The sequence below is a fragment of the Camelina sativa genome, chromosome 13 (genome assembly GCF_030686135.1).
Source record: "Camelina sativa cultivar CO46 ecotype springtype chromosome 13, ASM3068613v1".
In the NCBI taxonomy this organism is placed as follows: domain Eukaryota; kingdom Viridiplantae; phylum Streptophyta; class Magnoliopsida; order Brassicales; family Brassicaceae; genus Camelina; species Camelina sativa.
This window is the reverse complement of record NC_141892.1, coordinates 10,894,558-10,918,061: the sequence shown is the minus strand read 5'-3', so window position 1 is coordinate 10,918,061 and position 23,504 is coordinate 10,894,558. Positions and strand designations below refer to the sequence as shown.

At 31.1% G+C, this 23,504-nt stretch overlaps 3 protein-coding genes across 4 annotated transcripts; all 3 read left to right on the top strand.

The window, feature by feature from the left end:
• The first annotated feature begins 878 nt into the window (after positions 1 to 878).
• On the top strand, positions 879 to 3,299 carry LOC104736483 (uncharacterized). Its single transcript, XM_010456478.3, has 2 exons — positions 879 to 1,340; positions 2,551 to 3,299. The coding sequence occupies exons 1-2, from the start codon at positions 1,179 to 1,181 to the stop codon at positions 3,133 to 3,135; spliced, it is 747 nt and encodes a 248-aa protein (XP_010454780.1). The 5' UTR covers positions 879 to 1,178; the 3' UTR covers positions 3,136 to 3,299.
• Positions 3,300 to 4,887: 1,588 nt separating this feature from the next.
• LOC104738150 (NAC domain-containing protein 91) lies at positions 4,888 to 7,350 on the top strand. 2 transcript variants are annotated; one of them, XM_087481720.1, is made up of 5 exons: positions 4,888 to 5,420; positions 5,589 to 5,869; positions 5,956 to 6,225; positions 6,314 to 6,817; positions 6,907 to 7,350. In XM_087481720.1, the coding sequence occupies exons 1-5, from the start codon at positions 5,255 to 5,257 to the stop codon at positions 7,093 to 7,095; spliced, it is 1,410 nt and encodes a 469-aa protein (XP_087337846.1). In that variant the 5' UTR covers positions 4,888 to 5,254; the 3' UTR covers positions 7,096 to 7,350. The 2 variants fall into 2 exon arrangements, with proteins under 2 accessions (XP_087337846.1, XP_087337847.1); XM_087481721.1 differs by having other exon boundaries at positions 4,942 to 5,420; positions 5,572 to 5,869.
• Positions 7,351 to 16,749: 9,399 nt separating this feature from the next.
• On the top strand, positions 16,750 to 19,122 carry LOC104736482 (heavy metal-associated isoprenylated plant protein 9-like). Its single transcript, XM_010456477.2, has 4 exons — positions 16,750 to 17,211; positions 17,301 to 17,535; positions 17,731 to 17,997; positions 18,543 to 19,122. The coding sequence occupies exons 1-4, from the start codon at positions 17,191 to 17,193 to the stop codon at positions 18,983 to 18,985; spliced, it is 966 nt and encodes a 321-aa protein (XP_010454779.2). The 5' UTR covers positions 16,750 to 17,190; the 3' UTR covers positions 18,986 to 19,122.
• The last annotated feature ends 4,382 nt before the right edge of the window (positions 19,123 to 23,504 follow it).

The window sequence follows — 23,504 nt, the reverse complement described above, 5'->3', positions numbered from 1 at the left end:
CTACTAACGATTTAAAGATGATGTTTTATTTGACAATAATTTAATATATCATGTATTTTTTTTTGTCAACCATTGGCTTAAGAGGCCGACCTATTAGCCTAATCTCTACATTCGCAGAAAATATATCATGTATTTTTATTCCAATAAAAAACTAATGGATATTAAACATCCAAATAAAAATAAGTTGAGTTTTTTTTTTAGAAATTTTCCCAATATTTATTGGTCTATTGTTGTACTACATTAATATTATTAGTTATAGAAACCTTTTGCATGCTTTTCAGTTGGGAGTTGTTGAAAGAAAAGTCTTTGGAGTGTGAGTTGTTTGACAAACAAAATTAGATAACATCTTGTGCATGCCTTAATTATTTCAATTTTTATGTGGTGAATTCACTAATGGAACTTTTGACTACAAATGGTCTACATGGATTAATAATAAAGTGGTGAAAACTAATTAATAATTAATTTAATATTGTTTACTTTATATATTTTAAATAAGTTTCAAAGATTTCTTAAAATATTTTTTTGATAGGTACAAGCGTTGTGTCCTTTTTAACTTGTAAATAAGATATTTATGATATGTCCTTTTTAATACTATCGCAACTGTTTAAAACTTAAAAGTTTGTAGTCTTTATAATCTATAACTGCTTCGGAATTCCCGTGAATTGGAACTGAACTTTTCGTTTAGTGGTTGTAGCAATTATTTGTAAATCTTTGCATTGAATAGTAGTAATTAGTAAAATGGTAATTAAAAGTTTAAAACTTTAAATGACGAAATATATTATTCGTTTCAAACTTTCAACTAGATGTCAAATATATTAATTTCACTTAGTAAATAAAACGTGTATTTATAGCAAATAGCAACGGCCGGTCCAAACTTAACAGCTAGGGCTTGTCTTTTACAAGTGGAGATTTATAGGCCTTATATACATACTAGTATTAACTAATAACATTAGCACGTTTTATATATAAAGACTCAAATCTATAAATAGAGAGGTTGGGAGAGTGAGAGGAAACGGCTGAGAATCAGGGAGAAGCTCAAAACAAATTAGAGAGCATTAGATACGAGAGGGTCCACGTAAGACCCGTACTCCACTTTAATTCTCTCAATCTCCTTCAATCTCTTTTATTTTATTTTTTTGGTTACAATTTCTTGTGATCGATCTCTCGATCTAAAGACGATGAAGCGTGAGTATTTGGATTACACACTGGTTCCTTTAGGACTGGCTTTGATGGTGTTCTATCATCTATGGCTTCTCTACCGTATCATCAACCGTCCATCTTCGACCGTTGTTGGCCTCAACGCTTTCAATCGCCGCCTTTGGGTCCAAGCCATGATGGAGGTTCGATCTTTTTCCTTATACTATAATATCTCTTTGCGTTTGGTTTTAAACTTGATATGGTTTTTCACATATATATATATATATATATATATATATCTAGGTCTCTCCATATGGTTTATGCATGAGGTTTTCTGGAAAATGCAGAAAAATAATAATTTGATTCCTGCTTATTGGATAATATTTTGAGGGTTGTTGGAGATAACAAAGGAGATTCCTGTGCATATCACGTGGATGTGTATTGCATATAGAATTAATTTACACATAACGATAAAAAGATAAATTGATTGAAAAAAGTATTTGATAGATGATAAGTATCATGCATGTACAGAGATTTTCCTGGGAAAGAAAATCTTATCGACGGTTTCAGTTCCTTCTGAGTTGGAGGATGTGAGGTTGAGAATATAAGTATATTTCTTTTCATTAATATGAATATAAGTATATTCATCATGCATGCATCGATCATGACTAATTGACAAGTGAAATTGTTACATTAAAGTAGTATCAAAATATTTGTTCTTTAGCTTTTTGTCTCTCAGATCTTTTCCTTTCTCGTATTGTTCAGAAAAGCGCTAGGCGGTATCTGGGCGGTGACCCAACGCCTACCGCCTAGAACGCTTAGTCGGGGCCTAGACGGTTTTTAGGCGATTTAGGCGTTTACAACATAAAACATTATATATATATATATAATTATATTAAAATATATGTTATAAAAATAAAAAATTTATAAATTATAAACAACGGGAAGAAAAATACATTTATTTAAGTTATATTAACAACATATAAATGTTTATAATTACGTATATAGATATAAAATATAATAATTTAATTATATGTAATTTAAAAATCAAAAATAAATAATAAATAAAATGTATGTAATTTTAAGCGGGTTAGGCGGTCATCTAGGCGTCTGCTGAGCACCTAGCGCCTAAGCGGCCGCCTAGACCGCTTGAACACTGATGGGAACATAATTATATTAAAGCTCTTTACGTAACTGTCGGATTCTGGAAATTTCCTTAATAAATGAGTTCTCATGCGTGAAAAGCTAATCACACTAAAAAGATGCTTCGCAACTTCTGGGATTTTTTTTTTTTTTTTTTTTTTAAATGTTAATAATAAGTACATTATTTCATCCAATATTTTTAATTTTTACTTTTTGGTTGGATTTTCAGATTTTTTGCACTAATAATAGATTTACAACTAATGAAAATAGGATTCATCCAAAAACGGCGTTTTAGCGGTTCAAACGCTAAGGAATAACATAATGGCGTCAACTCTATTGGCATCAACAGCAATAATGTTGTGCTCACTAATCGCGGTACTAATGACCAGTGGTACAGGAGAGCGTTCGGTTTGGTTTGTGTTTGGTGACAAAAGCGACCAAGCCTTCTCGCTTAAGTTCTTTGCAATCCTAGTGTGTTTCCTAGTCGCGTTTCTTCTAAACGTCCAATCAATTCGTTATTACAGCCATGCAAGCATCCTCATCAATGTCCCATTTAAACAGCTCATGGCTGTTTCTTCAGGTGGTCGTGGTAATGGTGGTCTCATGATAAACCAAGACTATGTGGCTGCAACGGTTAACCGTGGGAGCTACTTCTGGTCGCTAGGACTAAGAGCGTTCTACTTCTCATCGCCTTTGTTCCTATGGATTTTTGGTCCCATCCCAATGTTCATAACTTGTTGCGTTCTTGTTTGTTCGTTGTACTTCCTTGATTTAACGTTTGACTCGATGAAATGTACCGTTGGAGTCGCAGATGGGGAGGAGCCAGAGATTAGAAGCTTAGCTCAGAATGTTTAGTAGTTTTTTTAAGTAACGATGGTTAGGGAGTCAAAGAGTTTTGTTTAATTAAGGAAACATACAAATCTTAAAGTTGTATCGATTCAGGTTCAATGGTTGTTGAACCTGTGTCAAAGAGTCACTCTGTTGCTAATTGAATAAAAATTGTCAATTTAACATTAAAATTATCAGTTTGGTATATTCGAGCTACATGAAACTGGACCGTACCATGTTTATTTTCAACCTTTTTCCTTGAAAAAATATAAAGAATATGTTGTCAAAAACAAAACAAAAAGTATAAAGAATATAGAATCAGTTACAACTTAAATTATATATTTTTTAATTCAGTTGGGCTTGATCAAAACTATTATAAATTATGGTTACAAATAAGTTTTCTTCTCCGTTTTAAATCCCCTGAAATCGGTAAAGTACAGTAAGTAATAGATAGATCGGTGGTGCTAGGACGTCACATTTTAATTGTTATTCTGGTCAACCACATTAACTGTTTGAGATCTCCGTAAAAGCCGTTTATAAATTTGTAAAGAGGATCCACAAAAGTCAAACATATTTAATACGAATTCTGTTGAAAAAAAATTTGATATATATATTTTTAATTTCTGTAACTGTTCAAAATTGAAAATGATAAGACTAATATATACAGAGACTAATTTCCTACCAAAAAACAAAAATATACACAGAGAGACTAAAAACTGAATTTTTCTTTATAGTTGAAGTTTCTGATAATCTATTTAAAATATACACATGTCAATATATAATATGGTGTTTGTAAAGCAGTTGGAGGAGGAACCAATAAAAAAAACTCTCAATTGTAAGAAGTCACAACAAAGTTCAAGAAGACGGCAAATTTGACACAAAATTAAAAACCATTGTATACAAAGAAAAAACTATAGTTGGACTCATGATTCTCCAAATAAGTGTTGAAACAGAGCGGACAAATCCATTCATGAGAAGACAAATATTCTTCTAAATCATAAACTCAAAAAGAAAATTATGAGATTCCCACATGGTTTTCAAGTACATAGAGGCATACAATATATTTGGCATTCAGCCGAAGTTTTCTTCCGTAGTTCGATGTTTTTCTAGTTTCTCAAATTGCTCTCATGCACAACATCAACAAGCTGGTTTTGTTATGAAGAGAGTTCATGTCTTATTCCTTGGGACTACTCATCCATCGCTACTCCAACTATTTTCCCTTTTGTTTTGTTTTTTTTTTTTTTTTTGGCTGTCCAGTTTTAAGTGGTCTCTGTTTTGAATCTTTCATAATTAGCTTTGCTTTTTCCCTACTGATGAGGTTACAACTTACAAGTATATTTTGAAAGATTACAGTCTACAAGTATATCGAGTTTTTTTGTGTGTATAATACCTCTCTTGTTGGGCTTAAACAACAAGCTCAATTAGTTAAATGGACAAGCTCAATTAGTTAAATGGACAAGCTCAATTAGTTAAATGGACTGGTCACTTGTGTAATTTTCAAAATTCATATAGTAAACCAATTATTAAAATATTTATATATATTCTTTTACTAAACCACTGACATTTAAAAAGCAGTCAGGTTAACCCAAAAAAAAAAGAAAAAAACAGCTCAGGAAAGAGTGAAATTTTCGTACAAGCTCCTTTTGCCTCTTCCACGTGTCAGTATATAACTCGTTAACTGACATATCAGTCTTTCATGTAACCTCACTTTACTAATATAACCCTTACTTTCCACAGGCTAGCATAACTATTTTACATCCACAGTATCAGGGTTAAAACAGGTATTTTATATATTATCTCTTTACGCGTAAGAAACGTGGTTTTGAAGTTTCTGGGAAGCAGTAGTAGCGCGTGTAGACACAACACACTGTTTTTTTTTTTCTCTTCATGTCTTTTTGATAACTCTCTTGGCTGACCAAACCGTGTCACATCTCCTTCCCTTCTTCTTCACTTTACCAAATTTTAGGTTTTTTTTTTTCCCATATTTGATCAAAATTCTGGAATCTGGGTTTTTTTTCCTTAAGTTTTCTTCTGGATACCTTTTGAATCGCATCTCTGATCCATATTTTAGATATAAACCTAAACTCGAATTTGTGTTTTTTTTTTCCCTTCTCTTCTCGAAGTTTCAAAGTCGCACGCACCTCCTATGGATGTATTATCGCTGGCTTCACTACCTGTGGGGTTCAGATTTAGTCCAACGGATGAAGAGTTAGTAAAGTACTATCTCCGGCTCAAGATCAACGGTCACGATGACGACGTCAGAGTCATCCGTGAGATCGATATCTGCAAATGGGAACCATGGGATTTGCCTGGTAAATATTGTTCTTCCCTAAATATTATTAGCAATTCGATCTTGATTTACTTTGGTTTAGTTTTGATCAATATTTGCTTAGCTTGGGGGTAGTGGAATCAGTGTATTTGAGTTAAGTATTAGAGAAACAGAGTAAAGATTTATGTTTTTAGGTTTTGTGATGTTGCAGATTTTTCTGTGGTGAAGACGACAGATTCAGAGTGGCTCTTCTTCTGTCCATTGGACAGGAAGTATCCGAGTGGAAGTAGGATGAATCGAGCTACTGTGGCTGGTTACTGGAAGGCTACAGGGAAAGACCGTAAGATCAAATCAGGGAAGACCAAGATTATAGGTGTTAAGAGGACTCTAGTCTTCTACACTGGTCGTGCTCCTAAGGGAACACGGACCTGTTGGATTATGCATGAGTACCGCGCTACAGAGAAGGATCTTGATGGAACTAAGTCTGGACAGGTATAAAACCAACTTGAGTTATATGACATAATATACTGGTGTGTGTTTGGTCTTTTAGAGTTTCTGATTAGTGTTTTGGTTAGCAGAACCCTTTTGTTATTTGCAAGTTGTTTAAGAAGCAAGATATTGTGAACGGAGCTGCACCAGAAGATTCTAAGTCATGTGAAGTTGAACCAGCGGTCTCGTCTCCAACTGTTGTGGACGAGATGAAATCTGAGGTTGAGATGTCTGAGGTATCTCTTGTTTGCCTTAAAACCGAAGACACGAAGCCTTCTTGTGATGTCACAGAGTCTTCTCTTCTAGTCTCCAGCGAATGTCGTAGCGAAAACTCTGCCGCTGAGGCTACAACCACCGGAGTAAGGATGAATAAATTACATGTCTTTTCGTTACAGTAGGCTGTATATAACTGCTTTTGTAAACTCACAAACTTTATTTTAATCGCAGCTAGATGATATTGATTGGCTCTCATATCTGGAGTTTGATTCCTTGAATCAGAAGCTGTTCTCTCCGTTGCACTCTCAGTTGCAATCTGAGATTGGATCCTCTGTCAATGGTTATCAATCTGGTTCAAACGAACTGTTCAAAAACAACAATGGGGATCACATTCAGTCTCAGTACGGTACAAACGATGCGGATGAATATATGACCAAGTTCTTGGAGTCTTTTAATGAGATTCCTTATGAGCTTCCAGAGAGGAAAGAGTTAGTGGAACAGAAGCCAGAACAGATCCCACATCATGAGCCACATAATATTCTCAGGACATGCAACCAGATCAGTGATGTATCTCAAACAGGAATTAAGATTAGGACACGACGGGCACAAGCCCCTGGTTGTGCTGAGAAGTTTGTAATGCAAGGTGATGCCCCAAGAAGGTTACGTCTTCAGGTTAACCTTGACAGTCACAAGTCAGAAACTGACAGCACGCAACTCCTATGTATCAAGAAAGAGGTGAGAAGAAGTTAAAAAAAAAATATTGAAATAGGAACCTTTCACATGCGTTACATTTTTCTAACCTTATTTCTTACGCTTTAAAATAGATTCAGGTGAAGGACACTACAAGGGAAACTCTAACGAAAGGATGTGGTAGTTTCATCAGATCAAAGAGCAAGACCAGTTTCATATTCAAGAAGATTGCAGTTATGGGATGTTCATACAAAGGACTTTTCAGAGCTGGTGTGGTAGCGCTTGTGTTTGTGATGTCGGTTTGCAGTCTAATAATCGCATAAACTCGCTGGATCGGATGTTTGTTCGATCATTCGTATGATGAGGATAAAGAAAAGTTTTTTACAGGTTGAGAACTTGGGTTTGTGTATTATAGTGTCTTTGTCTAGGTTCTGCTTCTGCATCTGTTGTTGTTGTTGCGTTCAAGATGAACCATGGTCTGTTTAGGAGGGTAGTTGTTTACATGTACGACAGTTTTATAGTTGGTATGTTTAGATGTAATAGGGAATCTAAAGCCTTTGGAAGTTTATTTCTGACCACATGCGTCTTCAGATTGTGTTGTCGCCATTACCATATACGATTTTAAAACATCGATTCTATTCAGGACACTCGAGGATTACTAGGCTGCGTTTCTATTTGAGTTGCGTTTTGACATAAAAATTGTGTAATCATTCGTGATTTGGTGCTATGTGGCAAATAGTATATTCCACAATTTCAACCAGGCCTCTGTTAAAGCTAATAAATCTATTAGAGAACTAATCTGATTTTAGTAAATAAGTTGGATAATGCTTAAACTCATATGGATCGATCCATCAACATTTGAGTACAAAATACAATTCTTTCCACTACATTAAACATCGTAAATACGTAAAATATGTATTTTCTATTTATTTTCGATAACTACAATACTACGTAAATAACTGCGATAGAAAAATAATCAAAATTTCAGTTAAGTAGTTTGTATTGTTGTTGTATTATTTTGTATTTAAACCAATAATATATGCTTGAGTACAAAAATACAATTCTTTCCACTACATTATTAAACGACATTTTAAATGCGTAAAATATGTACATTCGAATCTTAACGCCATTGCAGTTGGACTCATGTCTCCTTCCACATGCGATGCACCCAACACCAACTAACTTTATCTCAACTATTTTTAGAATTTACGTATCATATTTATTTAATCAAATTCAATATTCCGATTTTAATGAACAGAAAAGGCGACGCACACTTTTAAAGCGTAATATACAATAGTGGATATAAATGACTCCATGCAAGAAAAAAATTAACATGGCACTGCATAAAACAAAAGTCTATTTATTCAAAGTATAGAGTTTTTAGCTTAGTCAATTTGGCTTTCTTTTTTTCTTCTTTTCTTGACTTTTTGGATATACTTTTGAATCAGATTAAAGTCTCATGTTGCCGGTTGGTATAAAACGGAACTTCATGTTATTTCAGAACGATATGCAAAAATATTTCATAAATCATTTTCTTATTTATGTTTCATAAACAGTAATATATCAACAAATGCAAAAAAAACATTCGTCAACATTATTGTCTTAATTTTTGATTCGTCGTAACTTTTATTTTTTGGGATTGTGATACAATCTGATGAACTTTGAGATAAAGAAACCACTTAACAATGACCATTTTGCTTAGTACATTCCACTAAAAACAGTTGTTGAAACCCAATTATATATGGCATGTCAAAAGTAAATATAGTTCAGACTTAACCTATGAAAACGATCGGATCCGAACTATGTCAATTATTCCGACTTGAACGTTCTTTTATAGGTAGGTATACCAAAACGTAATGTCCAAATCCACAGTTTTAACCAAAATTACCAGTGACCCCAAAAAAAAAAAAAGTTACAAAAATTTCAACATGGAAGACTATCTCAACAAATTTACCAAACGTCGGAGACAAATATCTCCAGCAAAATCTATATATAATAACAATTCAAAAAAATATGACTATCAATTGTGTTTTTTCAATCGTACCTTTTGAATATTTTTCGAAAAGTCGTGATGGATCATTAAAACAATTATTTATGAAAAGTTACAACTGTTCACTGTAAAGTTGTGATTATTGGAACATTTGACTGTTTGAACTGTTTTCAATTTTTTTGTCATGACACAAAATCAACTAAAATTTCAATCTCAATGGTTTATAAATGTTTCTAAATTACTTTATAGCATTCATTCTTTTAAAAGTCAAGAAATTCATCTAATTCTTGATTTAACAAAAAAATTTGGAATGATGAATATAATAGCAATCCGAAGAAATGCCACCAAAAGTTGTGTTTTTTCAATCGTACCTTTTGGATAATTTTCCAAAAAAATCTGTAAAAAAATTAAATTTTGTGTTTTACAAAAAGTTGCGATTATTCATTGTAATGATATTTTTGTCAAGTTGCAACTGTTCATTGTAGAGTTGTATTTATTCGAATATTCATATCTTTTAAAATCTATATATATTTGTCTATTTGAACTGTTTTCATTTTTTTGTCATGACAGAAAATAACAATCCTTTTGTTTCAAAATATAAGATGTTTTAGCTAAAACACACATATTAAGAAACAACTATTTTTAAAAAGTTGAACCAATCATAAAATATGAAATTAATCTAAAAGTTGCATAGAAATGTGAAAACATATTATATGTGAAAACATCTTATATGATGAAACAAAAATACTTCTCTAGACATTCTATATTATGAAATGGAGGGAGTATAAACTTTCAATCTCAATAGTTTTTACAGCTTTCTAAATTATTCTCTAGCATTCATTGTTTTAAAAGTAAAGAAATTCCTCCAATTTTGATTTAACAAAAGATTTTTGGAATGATAAATCTAATTTACAACTTTTAGTTAATTTTAAATATAAAAATTTAATGAAAATACCTGGAGTTTCTTTTCCAAGAGTTAGATGGATTATATAGTGAGTTTTTGAATTTGTCTTTTCAATATGGTAATAAAGATGTCTTCTATTTAAAAGTTGTTTATATGGGTTATTAGTTATAAATATAATCCAGTGCAGACACAATATTTGCGATTTTTCGTAGTACCTTTTCGTAAAATTTTGTTTTTATTTGTTTTTTTTGAAAAAAAAATTGAAACAGTTGTATCTGTTCGTAGAGTTGTGTCTTTTCACTATATTTTATTTATATTTTTCATCACAATTTTTCATTCTAATAGGTGTGTCTATTTGGTGTGTCTATTTAAATAGTCATGTCGTTTGAACTCTCTTTATATTTGTCTCTTCATTAATAACGAACAAGTTCATTGAAACAAATTTTCCATTTTATGTTGAATCTAAATAATTGAATATTAATATCTAATATTCATCGTTATTCTATAATCTAACAAAAACTTTAGAAATGGTTATAGCAATAGAGAAATTTAATACAACTTAATAAAGAATTTACATTTGCGTCTATTTATCATAACATTTCTTTAAAAATAATTTAATATTTAAAAATAATAATAACAATCTGAATAAATGCGAACAACACTTGCAATTTTTCGTAGTATTTTTTTGAAAAAAAATTGTTTTTATTTGTTTTTTTTAAACTCAAACAGTTGTATCTGTTCATTGTAGAATTGTGTGTTTTCACTATATTTTATTCATATCTTTTATCACAATTTTTCGTTCTAATAGGTGTGTCTATTTAAAAGTCATGTCTTTTGAACTTTATATATTTGTCTCTACATCAATAACTAACAAATCATTGTTCGTTGAAACAAATTTTCCGTTTTATGTTGAATCTAAATAATTTGGATATTAATATCTAATATTCAACATTATTCTATAATCTAAATCAAATTTTAGAAATGATTATAGCAATATAGAAATTTAATAAAACTTAATATATAATTTACAGTTGCGTCTATATATCGTAACTTTCGTTAAAAAATATCTTCATTTATTTTATTTTGTTTTTAAAAGTTGTGTATTTTAATTTTAATTTTTCTTTGATACAGTTTCACTCACTATTAAATATATTTTTAATTATAATTATTTAATAGAAAATTATATTTACTCATTACAACCATTAGTTCAATATTCTTCTACCAAAAAAAACCATTAGTTCAATATTTTTAGTTAGGATCACTTTGTCATAATGATTTTTTAATTATAGCTTTTTATCATAATTTTTCATAAAATATCTTATATATTTATTATACTTTAAACAATGTTTTTTGCAAAGTTGTGTTTATTCTACATAATATTTTTTGTTAGAAGTTTTTATTTTTATGGTTGTGTTTTTAGTAACAGTTTATGTTTAATGTTTATATATTCAAACTATTCTATTACATTCAAATGATTTTATAATGTATAGTTTTAAATTTTAAATTTTATTTACTTTTTTCTAACATATTTTCCCCGCGATGTCGCGGGGGTCTGAGTGGTTGTATAGACAGTGGGAATTAGTATAAGGATGGAGACAAGGAAGATACTAGTGATTTTGACTATGTATGTTGTTTGGCAGCTTTATACAAATTAAATAACTAAATTATCTATTGATTTTCTTTTGTTTAAATTAAAAATTAGGTATTGATTTGAGTCATTCGAAATCGTTTTGCTTCTATATTTGTGTTGCAGAGACATCAAAGTATTTGTGGACGTAGACATCTTTCTACTTCACACTCAAATAGATTATATTTTAATCACATTAGCGTGTGATTTTTTTTTTTGAGGAGTATATATTAAATATTAGGAGTACGTGGAAGACTATCTCAATTTATTTAATTTGTAGAAGATTACTAAAAGATAGTGTAATGTATTTTTAAAGTTTACAAGCGAATACATAACAAATACTAAAATTATATATATTTTTTAAGATTCCTAGAAATCTTGCCAAACCCACCATGAAATATGGAAATACACGTACTTTTTGTGAAGTAAAATTTGGATAAAAGATGCATACATAGACACGCACATATGTGTATGCATTGATGATGGAGCATGTTGTATAAGCTGAGTCAGCTCCAGGTATTTGGGCACATGTAAACATGGACCCGAACTGATTACCTTTTATTTCTATTTAAATAATAAAATTGATGTCTTCATAAAGATTTCAACGCAAAATGTTCTAATTCCATAAAAAGATAAAATACATATATATATATATATATTTTTTTTTTTGATAAATTACACACAGTATTAATATTACATAAATAAGACATATCTTATATAATATGAGAACGTTTTCTCCTGACTTTGTATAACACAACGACATTTGATAGCATATATTTTCGACACATATCCTCACTTTTTAATTACTTAATTTTTTTAATTCATTTTTCTCAAAATTACATACATTATTTATCATATTCACTAAATTTAAATGATATATATATACTTAAAAATATATTGACATTTACGCAATGTATTTTTAGTAATTATATATTGATATCATTTATCAATATTTTTATAATTACCATAACATTATAGTTTCACATAGGTATCATTTACCAATATTTTATATAATTACCATAACATTATAATTTTGCAAATAAGAAAGAATTGAATATTAATATTATTATTCTGGAAAAGATAAATTTTCAATAATTAAAGATTTAAATATTAATATCATAATTTTGGAAAAATATAATGTGATGGTTATTAAGTTCTTTACTAATTTCAAGCTATAATAATATTATAATATTATAATAATATTTGTTGACAAAAGAATTATAATATTTGTTTCACAGTTTTTGTGCCAAAAGATCAAATCGGTTTATTCAAAAATAATTTCAAGATATAAAACAATATGATAGTTTATTTTTCTTTAATAGTAATCGTTAACACAATTTATTGCATATTAATTCTTTAAAATGTTACTCCTATGTTGTTTGAAAAAATTTCAAAACAAATATTTCATCATATGAATACACTTTAATGTATTAATTGAAATACAATTTGTGTTTTACAAAAAAAAAAATGGTATATTTATTCTTTGAAATGTAACCATAACTCCCAGAAAATGATGTTTGACCCAGAAAAAAAACTGAAAAATTTCTCATACTACTACAAATTTATCTATAAATAGCTAGATAAAGTCTTCATCAAACACCATATTTGACCTCTCACATAATTTTCTAAATTTTGTAATATTTAACGTTTTTCTCTATGTGACATTTGTAGGTTTTGAAATAAATAAGTTGATATGGGTTCCAAAGCCATGTGATTCTTCCAAATTCAGTTTTTATTTTCTTACACAATTTAGTCTTAATTCTTATTTTTAAAAATCTAATTAACATCTGATTTCTTTTCACAACATTATTGTTTGGGTTATACTATATATATATGCACTTATTTTCTCTTCTCATATGTTCCATTATTTTTCCTAGCCATGATCGATTATTGATGATGTGATGATAGTGCTTACCCGCAAGCAGAGCAAGGCAATGAGATTTAACCATGTGTACAAGCTTCATCAATACGCATTTAACAAGACTCACCTCTAACACGTGTTTATCAAGTTGAAAGATCCAAAAATCACCCTAAGCTTATCCTGATTACATTCTAGAGAGAGAGACAGAGGGAAATAGAGAGAAAAACAATGTCTTGGAGAAGTAGGAAGATTTGAGTTATTTCTTCTTCCATCCATCACATGATTTTAGAAATAAAAACATAGAAGAAAAAAAAGATTATCTGGTAAACAATTATTTTATGTTCTCTTAGGTTATGCACTAAAAAAAGTAACTCGATAATACAATGGTATGTTACTCTTTTTCGTTGGTCATTTTGAGTATAATAAAACACACACATATATATATATATATATTATTTTTAAACAGAAAAGTATAACACAAAAAGCAAATTTATTTGATATAATAATATATCAATATATATTAATAACATATTTTTACTCAATTCTAAACTAAAATTCAGTTTGCATTTAGTATGTTCAATAGATATAAAGTATGTGATAAAAATATAGAAATATCTAACAGAGAACTTTATTTCCAAATGCAATTAATCAAGAAACACAAAGAATTCTACTTCTAGAACACAAATGCATTTGAAGTCATTTGTATAATTCATTAAGATTAAAATATTTTATTGCTAAAATATTCAAATTATAATAATAAAACTTTTAAGCATGTGTAAAGCATGCTGGTAATATATAAATAGCAAAATTATTTATGCTACCTTTAGTATCTAATTAATGAAATTAATTACACAGAGAATGAAGGAAGAGCATGAGTTTCGGCTCAAGAAGAGGAGGTGTCTGGTTTTTTAAGATATTGATGTTTTATAGATTATGTTAAAAACGGACAAACTAACACATAATGTCCATGTTCAACCGCATTCTATTATATACATAATCAATGTTCTTTCTCCCAACGTAAAAAATGTTTGTACATCTTGATTGTGCATCAAAACATGAAGAGCTCTATATTTTATGGGATACAGACTAAATATTTTAAAGTAACATTTCATATTAACAAAAAATTTCAGTTTAATGCTTAACTAATCAATAGTCACTTCATTTTAAGTGACTAAGAATACTTATTTAAAAACAAATAAAATAACAAACATTAGATAATTTATCGAAACACAAAATATAAAATTTTAAATATTTTTATAAATCAAAAATATGTTAAAATTATTATAAAGTTATCTCGCGCGATGCGCCGAGTCTACTTCTATTATATATATATATATATATATATATATATATATATATATATTTCAAACCCGTTAGCATTAGGAATTATTTTCTTTCGAAAACATTATAATCGCACAATATCATTTCTATGCTCATTCGTATATATGTAGTCTCTAGATTCTTACATCATCTTGAATAACAAAAAGTTAACTAAAAAATTTACATTTCGTACCAAACATTGATTAAACACCGCTCAACTAAATACATTTAGAATCTGAGTGAATTCTCTGCACACTTTCATCTATCATTTTCCTATAGCTAAGGTTGTTTTAGTGGTTAGCCGCAAATGCCTATAAAAGGATCACTTTAGTTTTATCCAACTGTATAGCTATTTTTTTTTTTATATAGCTTTAAAGTGATTCTAAAGACTTTTTAGCTAGGTTCAAAGACTAATTTTATTGGGTAGAAAGAAATCATGTTAAATTTTGAATCTCCCTAATCAGTACTACTCGAAATCAGGTGGCGGAACTGTATAACTATTTTAATATTATATAATTCTAATCACTTTGTGTATGATATAGCTACATATCAAATAGGGCACATTGATAGTGATATCAACCTAGCTAGCTAGAAGGTGATATGATCTACGTGTTGTCGATAACGTACGCGCGCCTAATTTACTCTTTAACTTCAACATAATTACGTAAATTAACACCAGTAGGCAGTAGCACAATTGAGCAACAAACAGCTATTGGTCTACAAGAGTCATCTAAACTGTCAAACAAGAATAAATAATTTTTTCTCATTTGTCCAAATTTAATCTAAAGCATCCCACGTGGTCTCTACTTTCCACCATGCCAAAGGCTCTCACAAAAATTTTAATCCACAATTTTTTTTTTTTTTTTATATATAGTTTTCATTTTCTTGGGCACCCCACGTTGGGTTGCATCCATCCCAAAAATTGCTTTTTAAAAAATGGGGATGCTATTTTTCTATTTTTATGAAAAATAGAACACATTTTTTTTGTGTCTCTTCGACTGATTAGATAGTCCTTAGTATCGATAATACAATTAACCGAAACTTGTGGTTAAAAGAATATTGATGCTTCTTTTAAAAGAAGATAAATCAAATCAACCAAATCCGCTTTAACGAATGAAGAAAAACTACGTAATAGTTTCCATACAATGTATACAACTATATCTTGATCCGTCTTTTCTAACTACTTTGGACCATATTAAAATTACTTGGACGAACGAGAAGTCAATAATACAATTTCTGAACTATTCTTTATGCGATATATACTCAAATAACCTAGGAATTGCGATCAATACAATTCCAATATAAAATGTTAATCGAATACATAGTAGTATATATAGTATTCAAAATTGAACCATGAAAGTTTTTGATTAGAGTCTATTAAATGTAGGAAATGCGAGAATGAGAAAATTAGGGTACCAAGTAAATGACATGTGGTAATGTATCACCAAATTAACAATGATAGGAAGATATAAGTACTTTTTATCTGTAAATGTGTCAAAACTTCATTAAGCTTTCAACTTTGTAACGTAAGTATTTTATTGATAAATAAAAAAATTAGCTGCAAGAAAATGTTGGGTAGAAATGATCACACGTCATCTAATCATCTTTTCTCGTACTAACATTGGTTTATTAGATTTAAGAATAGGAAAAACTGGAAGAAGTTTACTATAGAAAATAAAAAGTGAAAATTTTATAAATGTAATCAATAAAGTCGGTGAGTATGATGCAAAGTATTGTCCTTTTCGATGCCAAAAATTATTATCTCATGGTCCCATTCCTTTCCTTTTATGTATATATATAGTTTTCCTCGTTATCAAGAATATACGTTTCTCACATGAAAATTAAAAATAAAATAGAAGTGAAAAAACAACTGGAAGGAATTTACCAAAAATCCATTGTTGTGAATTAGAATATAATACATATGTGGTTCGTTCCTTAAGCATATATTAATTTCTGATGCAAAACATGTAGATTATGGATGCAGTTAAAGATCAAATAACAATTTAAATGACATGCTACATTTTTAGATAAAAATTACAATTTTACGCAGAAGCTTCATTTTCGTTTTTTGTATCGAAGTACATATTATTACTTCGGTCGTTTTAAAATTTGATTTCAGATGGGTAACTGAAAAAATTGACTCGGCAAAACGAACAACAACATCCGGAAACTAAATTCTAATGTTGAATTCATCAAGGCTCACCATCCATACGATACGTAAGAAACAAACGGACCATAATTCAATTATCAATACGAAGACATTACAAAATCATTCAAGGTACGTACATGATCTTGAACACCCACATTCTATGCCTATAAAACCTACCGACCTCGGACCATCTTGTCCCAGGCTCTCTTCAAAATATGGTAAATTCCAAAGAGAAAAAAAAAATCGAAAAAGTTATTAATAACTACAAAACATAATTAGTGGTGAGAATAAATCTATATATAAGGTACAAGGGTGAAGGGGTGTGTCTATATATGTTGGATGATTAGTTTCTGCCATGTGCTATGGAATCAACCTCTTATGCTTTATGTTCTGTTTAGTTCCTACCTTATACTAAAACTTTAATTATTCATCAATAATTCCATTCCCCCTTCGTATTTATATATTATAGTGTTTCATATATATACTCGTTCTCCCTACTCATTCCTCCATACATATTCTCTTCCTCGTTCCATTTATAATCGTCGTATAACCACAGATTCTAAAAGAATGGGCGAAGAAGTAAAACCAGTAAGATTCAAGCTCTTCAATATTCTTAATTTGCAACAAAACTTTATACATGTTTATCGTTAACTTATAGTTGATTTTTTCATTATTAGGAGGCAAAGGAGGTAGCATCAGTTCCAGAGGCCGTTCCAGGGCCGGCCAAAGCGGAGGAAGAGGAGAAGAAGAAAGGTGTGGACGAGGAGAAGAAAGATGCAGCTGAGGAGGAGAAACCAGCGGAGGAGGAGGAGCCGCAACCACCACCACCGCCTCCACCATTCATACTCTACGTCGACTTGCATTGTGTAGGATGCGCCAAGAAGATTGAAAGATCTATTCTAAAAATTAGAGGTAAACAAATATATAAATAGATGGAGAATTAGATTCGGCCAAGAATTATTGGTCATCACTATTTATTAAAACAAAAAAAATTAATAATAAAAACCAATAGCTTCATTCTCTAAATCCCAACTAGCTAAATATTGTTTTATAAAGATCCATAAGTAAAATAAATAGCTATTAAACTTTAACTGTAAAAATGTGTAGGTGTGGAAGAAGTGGTGATGGACATGAATGAGAACCAAGTGACGATAAAGGGAGTGTTGGATCCGCAAGCAGTTTGCAACAAAATCAAGAAGAAGACTAAAAGAATGGCCAAAGTCCTCTCTCCACTTCCGGCGGCCGAGGGAGAGCCTCTGCCACCGATCATAACGTCTCAGGTCTCCGGAGGCCTCACCACCGTTGAGCTAAACGTCAACATGCACTGCCAAGCTTGTGCTGACCAGCTCAGGAAGAAGATTCTCAAAATGAGAGGTACATATACATACTTTTCTTTGGATCTACTCAAAACCGAAATACCCCTTTTTAATGTAAAACTTGTAATAATTTTTAAAATGGGCAAATCCATAAAATATTTCGGTTATATTGATATATGTTATTTTATTTTATGATTTGTTTTTCCGAATATATCTAAAACAGACGCACCCATGTAAAAATGACATAGATGTCATTATATCACGTCAAAAAGAAGAGTCACTATATGTCTATATATCCCGTTCTGCATCACGTGCATGTTTAAACTAAAGTTTGTTGATGACATGAGGTTTTGGTTTCAAAGAATTTAAATCGCTTTGTTGATAATAATATTAAAATTAGAAACATTCCGTAAAAGTGAATTAAGTTGTTTAAATTTTGTTCGTATATACGAATATTAATATAGTCTGTAACTCAGTTTGAACGAAAAATCAGTGTGTTAGTATTGTCGTTAAATCACTATATTAATTAAATAATGATTAAATGCAAATCGTTGTTGTCACATTGTTCTATATTTGGACTGACTAATATATATTGTTGTTTAGGGGTACAAACAACTGTGACGGAACACACCACGGGAAAAGTAATAGTGACTGGAACAATGGACGCCGAGAAGCTTGTAGATTACGTCTACCGTCGGACAAAAAAACAAGCCCGAATAGTACCCCAACCTGACCCGGAACCAGAAAACCCGGCTGCGGAGGAAGTGAAGAAGGAGGAGGGCGGAGAAGGCGAGGAGAAACCGCCAGAAACTGGAGAGAAGAAGCAAGAAGAGAAGGAGGGAGAGGCTATGGAAGAGGAAGGTGGCGGAGAAGATGCGGGTGCGGCCGCTATGGAGGAGGGAAGACACTATGAGATGGCCGCGATGGCGGATGAGGAAGGCATGAAGAGGATGATGTATTATTATCAGCCCTCATACATCATCGAAAGGGTTCCTCCGCCGCAGCTTTTTAGCGACGAGAACCCTAATGCTTGTTGCATTACTTAATTAATTTGGTTTCGTATGGTCTTTGGAAAAATATATAATTAGGGTCATAATTACGTAAGAAACTGAAAAACACAAAAAGTAAGAAAATAGGTAAAAAAGACGTGTAAACTACTATATATATATATATTGTTTTATAATGTGTGTTTGGTATATACGTGATCGCAACTGTCACAACGATCGATACGGAATCTATTCAAATTCATGTAAGAAGAATGTGATTGATGGGTGCGTTACGAATTTGTTTTGTATATATTCTTCAGGGAATTTATTTATTTATTTTAGTAATGAAAATAGGAATTAAAGAGACAGGAGATTCTAGTGGGCAATAGGAGATCTACGTGGGTGTGCACATGGTGTGCTTCTTTATTCTTTTGCTACGTCAATCTCCATTTTTCGGACGTGGCAGCTTTTCCAGCCTACCTTGTCTAATTCTTCTCAACCTCTCAAGTTTTTTTTTATCGTTACAAAAAGATTTATATAAAAAATGGAAAGGTTGGAGACTCCTTTAAATGGGCTGATGTTTTGTGTCCAAATAAATAATATATATTCAAAATATTAATATTGTAGACTTCTTTGGTATGGATAATAATGCGAAAATATTTATATGTTTGGTTGTAAAGATAATAAATTTGATTATTTAGACTATATTATCTTTAATGATTTTTTATGCTATATTATGTAACACTTAGAAGATTTGATGTTAGCTTTTTATATATGCTTCCCTTTTAATGTTATATAAGATTTTAAATTTACTTTATTCTCGTTGTTTCTTTTTTTTTACTTTTAAAAAATCTAAAAATTATCTTCATCGAGATAATAAATATTTTACTGTATTTGAAAAATTGGCTGATGCATTGATGCTCACAACAAAGAGTTGGTCTTCATCCAACATCTACCTAGAACAAATTCCCGTGTATAGTTGTACAAAAATTAGATGCTCGTATAACCGTTCTTGTGCATAATGTAAGCAAAGTTTACTACCAAGACATTAGAGTTGCCAAAACAAGTATTTCTAGAGAAGTAAATCTTGATATTTGGACATGTTTACTCTTATTGTTGAGATTCATATCAATTACATTTAACGGGTCTTTTTTTATAGACTTTTCATAAAATTCTTTGTGAATTCAACTAAAATTCTTTGTTATAAATTATTTAAACTTCATAATAAATATATTTTGAAGATGTGCATACACCAAAAAGAAAAAAATACAAAATTTTAAAATTGGTTTTTTGCTCTTTTAAAAGTTTACGTACACTTAACTTGGGGGAAAATGGCCATTTCCGACCTATACAATATCGAAAGTGTCAATTTTTACTTGTACAAACTATCAGTGCTAATTTATACATGTACTCAAATAAAATTCAAATTTCATACCCAATTTAAAAAATAGTGATGATTTCAAAGTCAACATCAACAAATATTAGTCAAATGCTGACTCAGATGACACATGTCTATTGAGATGGCATTGTATATCAAAACGACGTCGTTTTGGTGTTATAATTTAATTTTAAAAACAAACGTACTACCCCGGATCGAACCGTGGTCCATCAAGGGTTTTAAACTAACATTTTACCATTTGATCCCACAGACTTATTTGAAAGTAAGGGGAACTTTAATGTTTATAACTATGAACCTTATTAGAGAAATTCATTGTGCTCACCGTTCTTCCATTCCCGTCGCTTCTTCTAGTGGTTTGCTCTGTTTCAGGTGCTAACCTCCACGAATCATCGACTTAAAGAGATTATTTTACTGAAGAAAAATTGTAAAATAACATGAAAGACCACCATGGGCAGATCTGGGAGAGGAGGAGCCAATGAAGCCGGATCTGGATGGAGAAGAAACCACGGCGGAGCATGACCAAGAGCAGCCATCGACAATACCAAAGAAAAAAGGAAGAGGAGCGAGAAGGATGAAGATTCTCGCCTAGTGTGTATAGTTATATACATAATAATTACGTAATATTTCAAAAAAGGCTGTTGGATAATTTGGTAAAAGGTTTGCTTTAAAAGCTTCTTAAATCAGGATTCGAGTCTAGGGTCTTACTTTTAATTTTGAAACGAAATCACATCGTCAAAACGACGTTGTTTTTGATATATGATGCCACCTCACTAGCCAGCGTTTGACTAATATTTGTTGATGTTGACTTTGAAATCGTCACTATTTTAAAATTTAGGTATGAAATTTGAATTTTATTTGAGTACATGTATAAATTAGTACCGATAGTTTGTACAAATAGAAATTGACACTTTAGATATTGTACAGGTCAGAAATGGCCATTTTCGCCTTAACTTGGCTTTATAATGAACCATGAGGTTTGAGGTCCACTTTTAAAGCTTTGAATTCACTCCAATTTCCACGAATGCTAGACTTACCATTGATAACAGCCTTTTTCTTCATCTTCTTAAATAGGAATAAACGAACCTTGAAAGCCATTATCTCGAATATCCCGTTAATCTTACACTGTTCTACACAACATAACAAATTGGTCAAAATCCAATGGATCCTCCATTACCAAGTTATGAAACTTGGTGTCTTGTACTATATTGATTAGACTCGCTTTAATTATGAAGTTAATGTTTTCTACGGAGGAACCCGAAAACCAGTTCCATTTCCATAGATGTTTGACTCATCAAATGTTCCAATAATTCGATTTTTTTTTTTTTTTTTTTTTTGTGAATTGTTTGGCGTTTGTTCTACTCTAAACAACATATGACCAAAATAGTATTTATATGAAAAAGCATTTTATACACAATCAATGCGGTTATATTAGATAAATGATTGCATTTTTGTTAATACTTAATTTAAATAGATATAAAAAGATATAGTAGATGTGTTTAAGAACATGACTTGAATCAATACTAGCAATAGACGCATGGACACGTCTTTCCCGAACAATTTTGTCTTGTAATCCATACCAACTTTAGTAGCTCCACAGAGTCATCCATACCAACTTTAGTAGCTCCACAGAGTCATCCATACCAACTTTAGTAACATTTTGGCTGTTTGTTACAAAAATCAGCTGCAACATCTTTATGGCTACACTATAAGCTAAAATCTATTACATGACTTGATTAAATACTAGCAATAGACGCATGGTGACGTCTTTTTAGAACAATTTCGTCGTGTCATCCGTACCAATTTTAGTACCTTCGCAGAGTCATCCATACCAAATTTAGTAACATTTTGGCTGCTTGTTACGAAAACCAGCTGCAACATCTTTATGGCTACACTCTCGTATAAGCTAAAATCAATAACTAGATTTTGTTACGGAGGCTTTAGACCATCATTAATAGAGCAACCCTTCTAAGTTATTCTCATATAAATTGATTATATAATTAATACTAAATTAATTAAAGCAATCCTAAGCGAACTTAAGCAAAATCACCTATTTACTAGAGAAGCCAAAACAAGGTTGCTCAAGCATTTAACCAAGAAACAAATCAAGGGAGAAACATAAAAAAAAAGAGTTATTATGATGTTTCATCTGTAAAGGAAAATCACATAGTCATTATGATGTAAATTCAACATATCTCGGTTAATATGTCTCAGTCCATCGATTTGTAGATTTTACAACAACACATCTTCGTTTAGATTTTACAACAACACATCTACGTTTAGAAGATTCTACGTACGACAACTTCTCTTTCCTCCTACGCTTATTATGCCCAGCCAAACGTTTACGACAACTTCTCTTTCCTTCATCAAACTCTTCAAGCACATGAAACCTGCAAATCTAACCAAATATGATTACTGACAAGGGAGACCGAGACATAAGAAGACCCAATAATACTAAAGTTGAATCCTTTATCTAAACCCATACCTGCTACATTGCTGACAAAACCGCTGCATAATACCTCCAACAAGTGCACTAGTAGCTTTAGAATGCATCTCACAAAGACACAGACCTTATGACGTCTATGGTAATCCTTAACCTTGGTAAAATCAGCTCCACAATTCTCTACCTGACAAGCTCGAGTCTGTAATCCTCCACCAAATTTAGTCTTTTTGGCAATATTACTACCACCACAACCACCAAGATTTAAAGTAAGCTTCGGAGTATCATCATCATCCATTGGTATCACAGTAACAGCTTTTCTTTTATTCATATTCTCCATGATATCAACAACAGTTGCTTCATCAGAGCACGCCGAGGAGGTGTTGGATGAGCCGTGATTCAACTGTCTGGCTACGAAGAGATGACCATCCCATTTCCAATCATTCAAATCCCATTCTACAACACTCGTTTTTCCACTAAACCCAAAATAAATGTGACCTTCTTCTTCTCCACCTTGAGTTCTTCTAGCTTCCATCACAAACCCCCAAATTGAGAAAAAAATGGAAAAATAAAAAACAAAAAACAAAATCCAATTCATATGGATCGAATGAGGCTCGAAGAAAAGGAGACGTGGCTTTGTCCCCAAAAGAAAAATCAAGTCCCTTTCTCCATTGGAAGAAACCTTATTCCTCCTCAATCAGACAAAAACTGACATATAACTAACTAAAAAAAAGGGGACTTGA

What these genes read in the sequence shown, in the direction of transcription:
- LOC104736483 (XM_010456478.3), top strand. Translation starts at nt 1,179, where the DNA reads ATGAAGCGTGAGTATTTGGATTACACACTGGTTCCTTTAGGACTGGCT. An exon ending in GGGTCCAAGCCATGATGGAG is followed by an intron (nt 1,341 to 2,550) that starts GTTCGATCTTTT and finishes TAATGAAAATAG; the next exon opens with GATTCATCCAAAAACGGCGT.
- LOC104738150 (XM_087481720.1), top strand. Translation starts at nt 5,255, where the DNA reads ATGGATGTATTATCGCTGGCTTCACTACCTGTGGGGTTCAGATTTAGT. An exon ending in ATGGAACTAAGTCTGGACAG is followed by an intron (nt 5,870 to 5,955) that starts GTATAAAACCAA and finishes TTTGGTTAGCAG; the next exon opens with AACCCTTTTGTTATTTGCAA. An exon ending in CTGAGGCTACAACCACCGGA is followed by an intron (nt 6,226 to 6,313) that starts GTAAGGATGAAT and finishes TTTTAATCGCAG; the next exon opens with CTAGATGATATTGATTGGCT.
- LOC104736482 (XM_010456477.2), top strand. Translation starts at nt 17,191, where the DNA reads ATGGGCGAAGAAGTAAAACCA. An exon ending in ATCTATTCTAAAAATTAGAG is followed by an intron (nt 17,536 to 17,730) that starts GTAAACAAATAT and finishes AAAAATGTGTAG; the next exon opens with GTGTGGAAGAAGTGGTGATG. An exon ending in GAAGATTCTCAAAATGAGAG is followed by an intron (nt 17,998 to 18,542) that starts GTACATATACAT and finishes ATTGTTGTTTAG; the next exon opens with GGGTACAAACAACTGTGACG.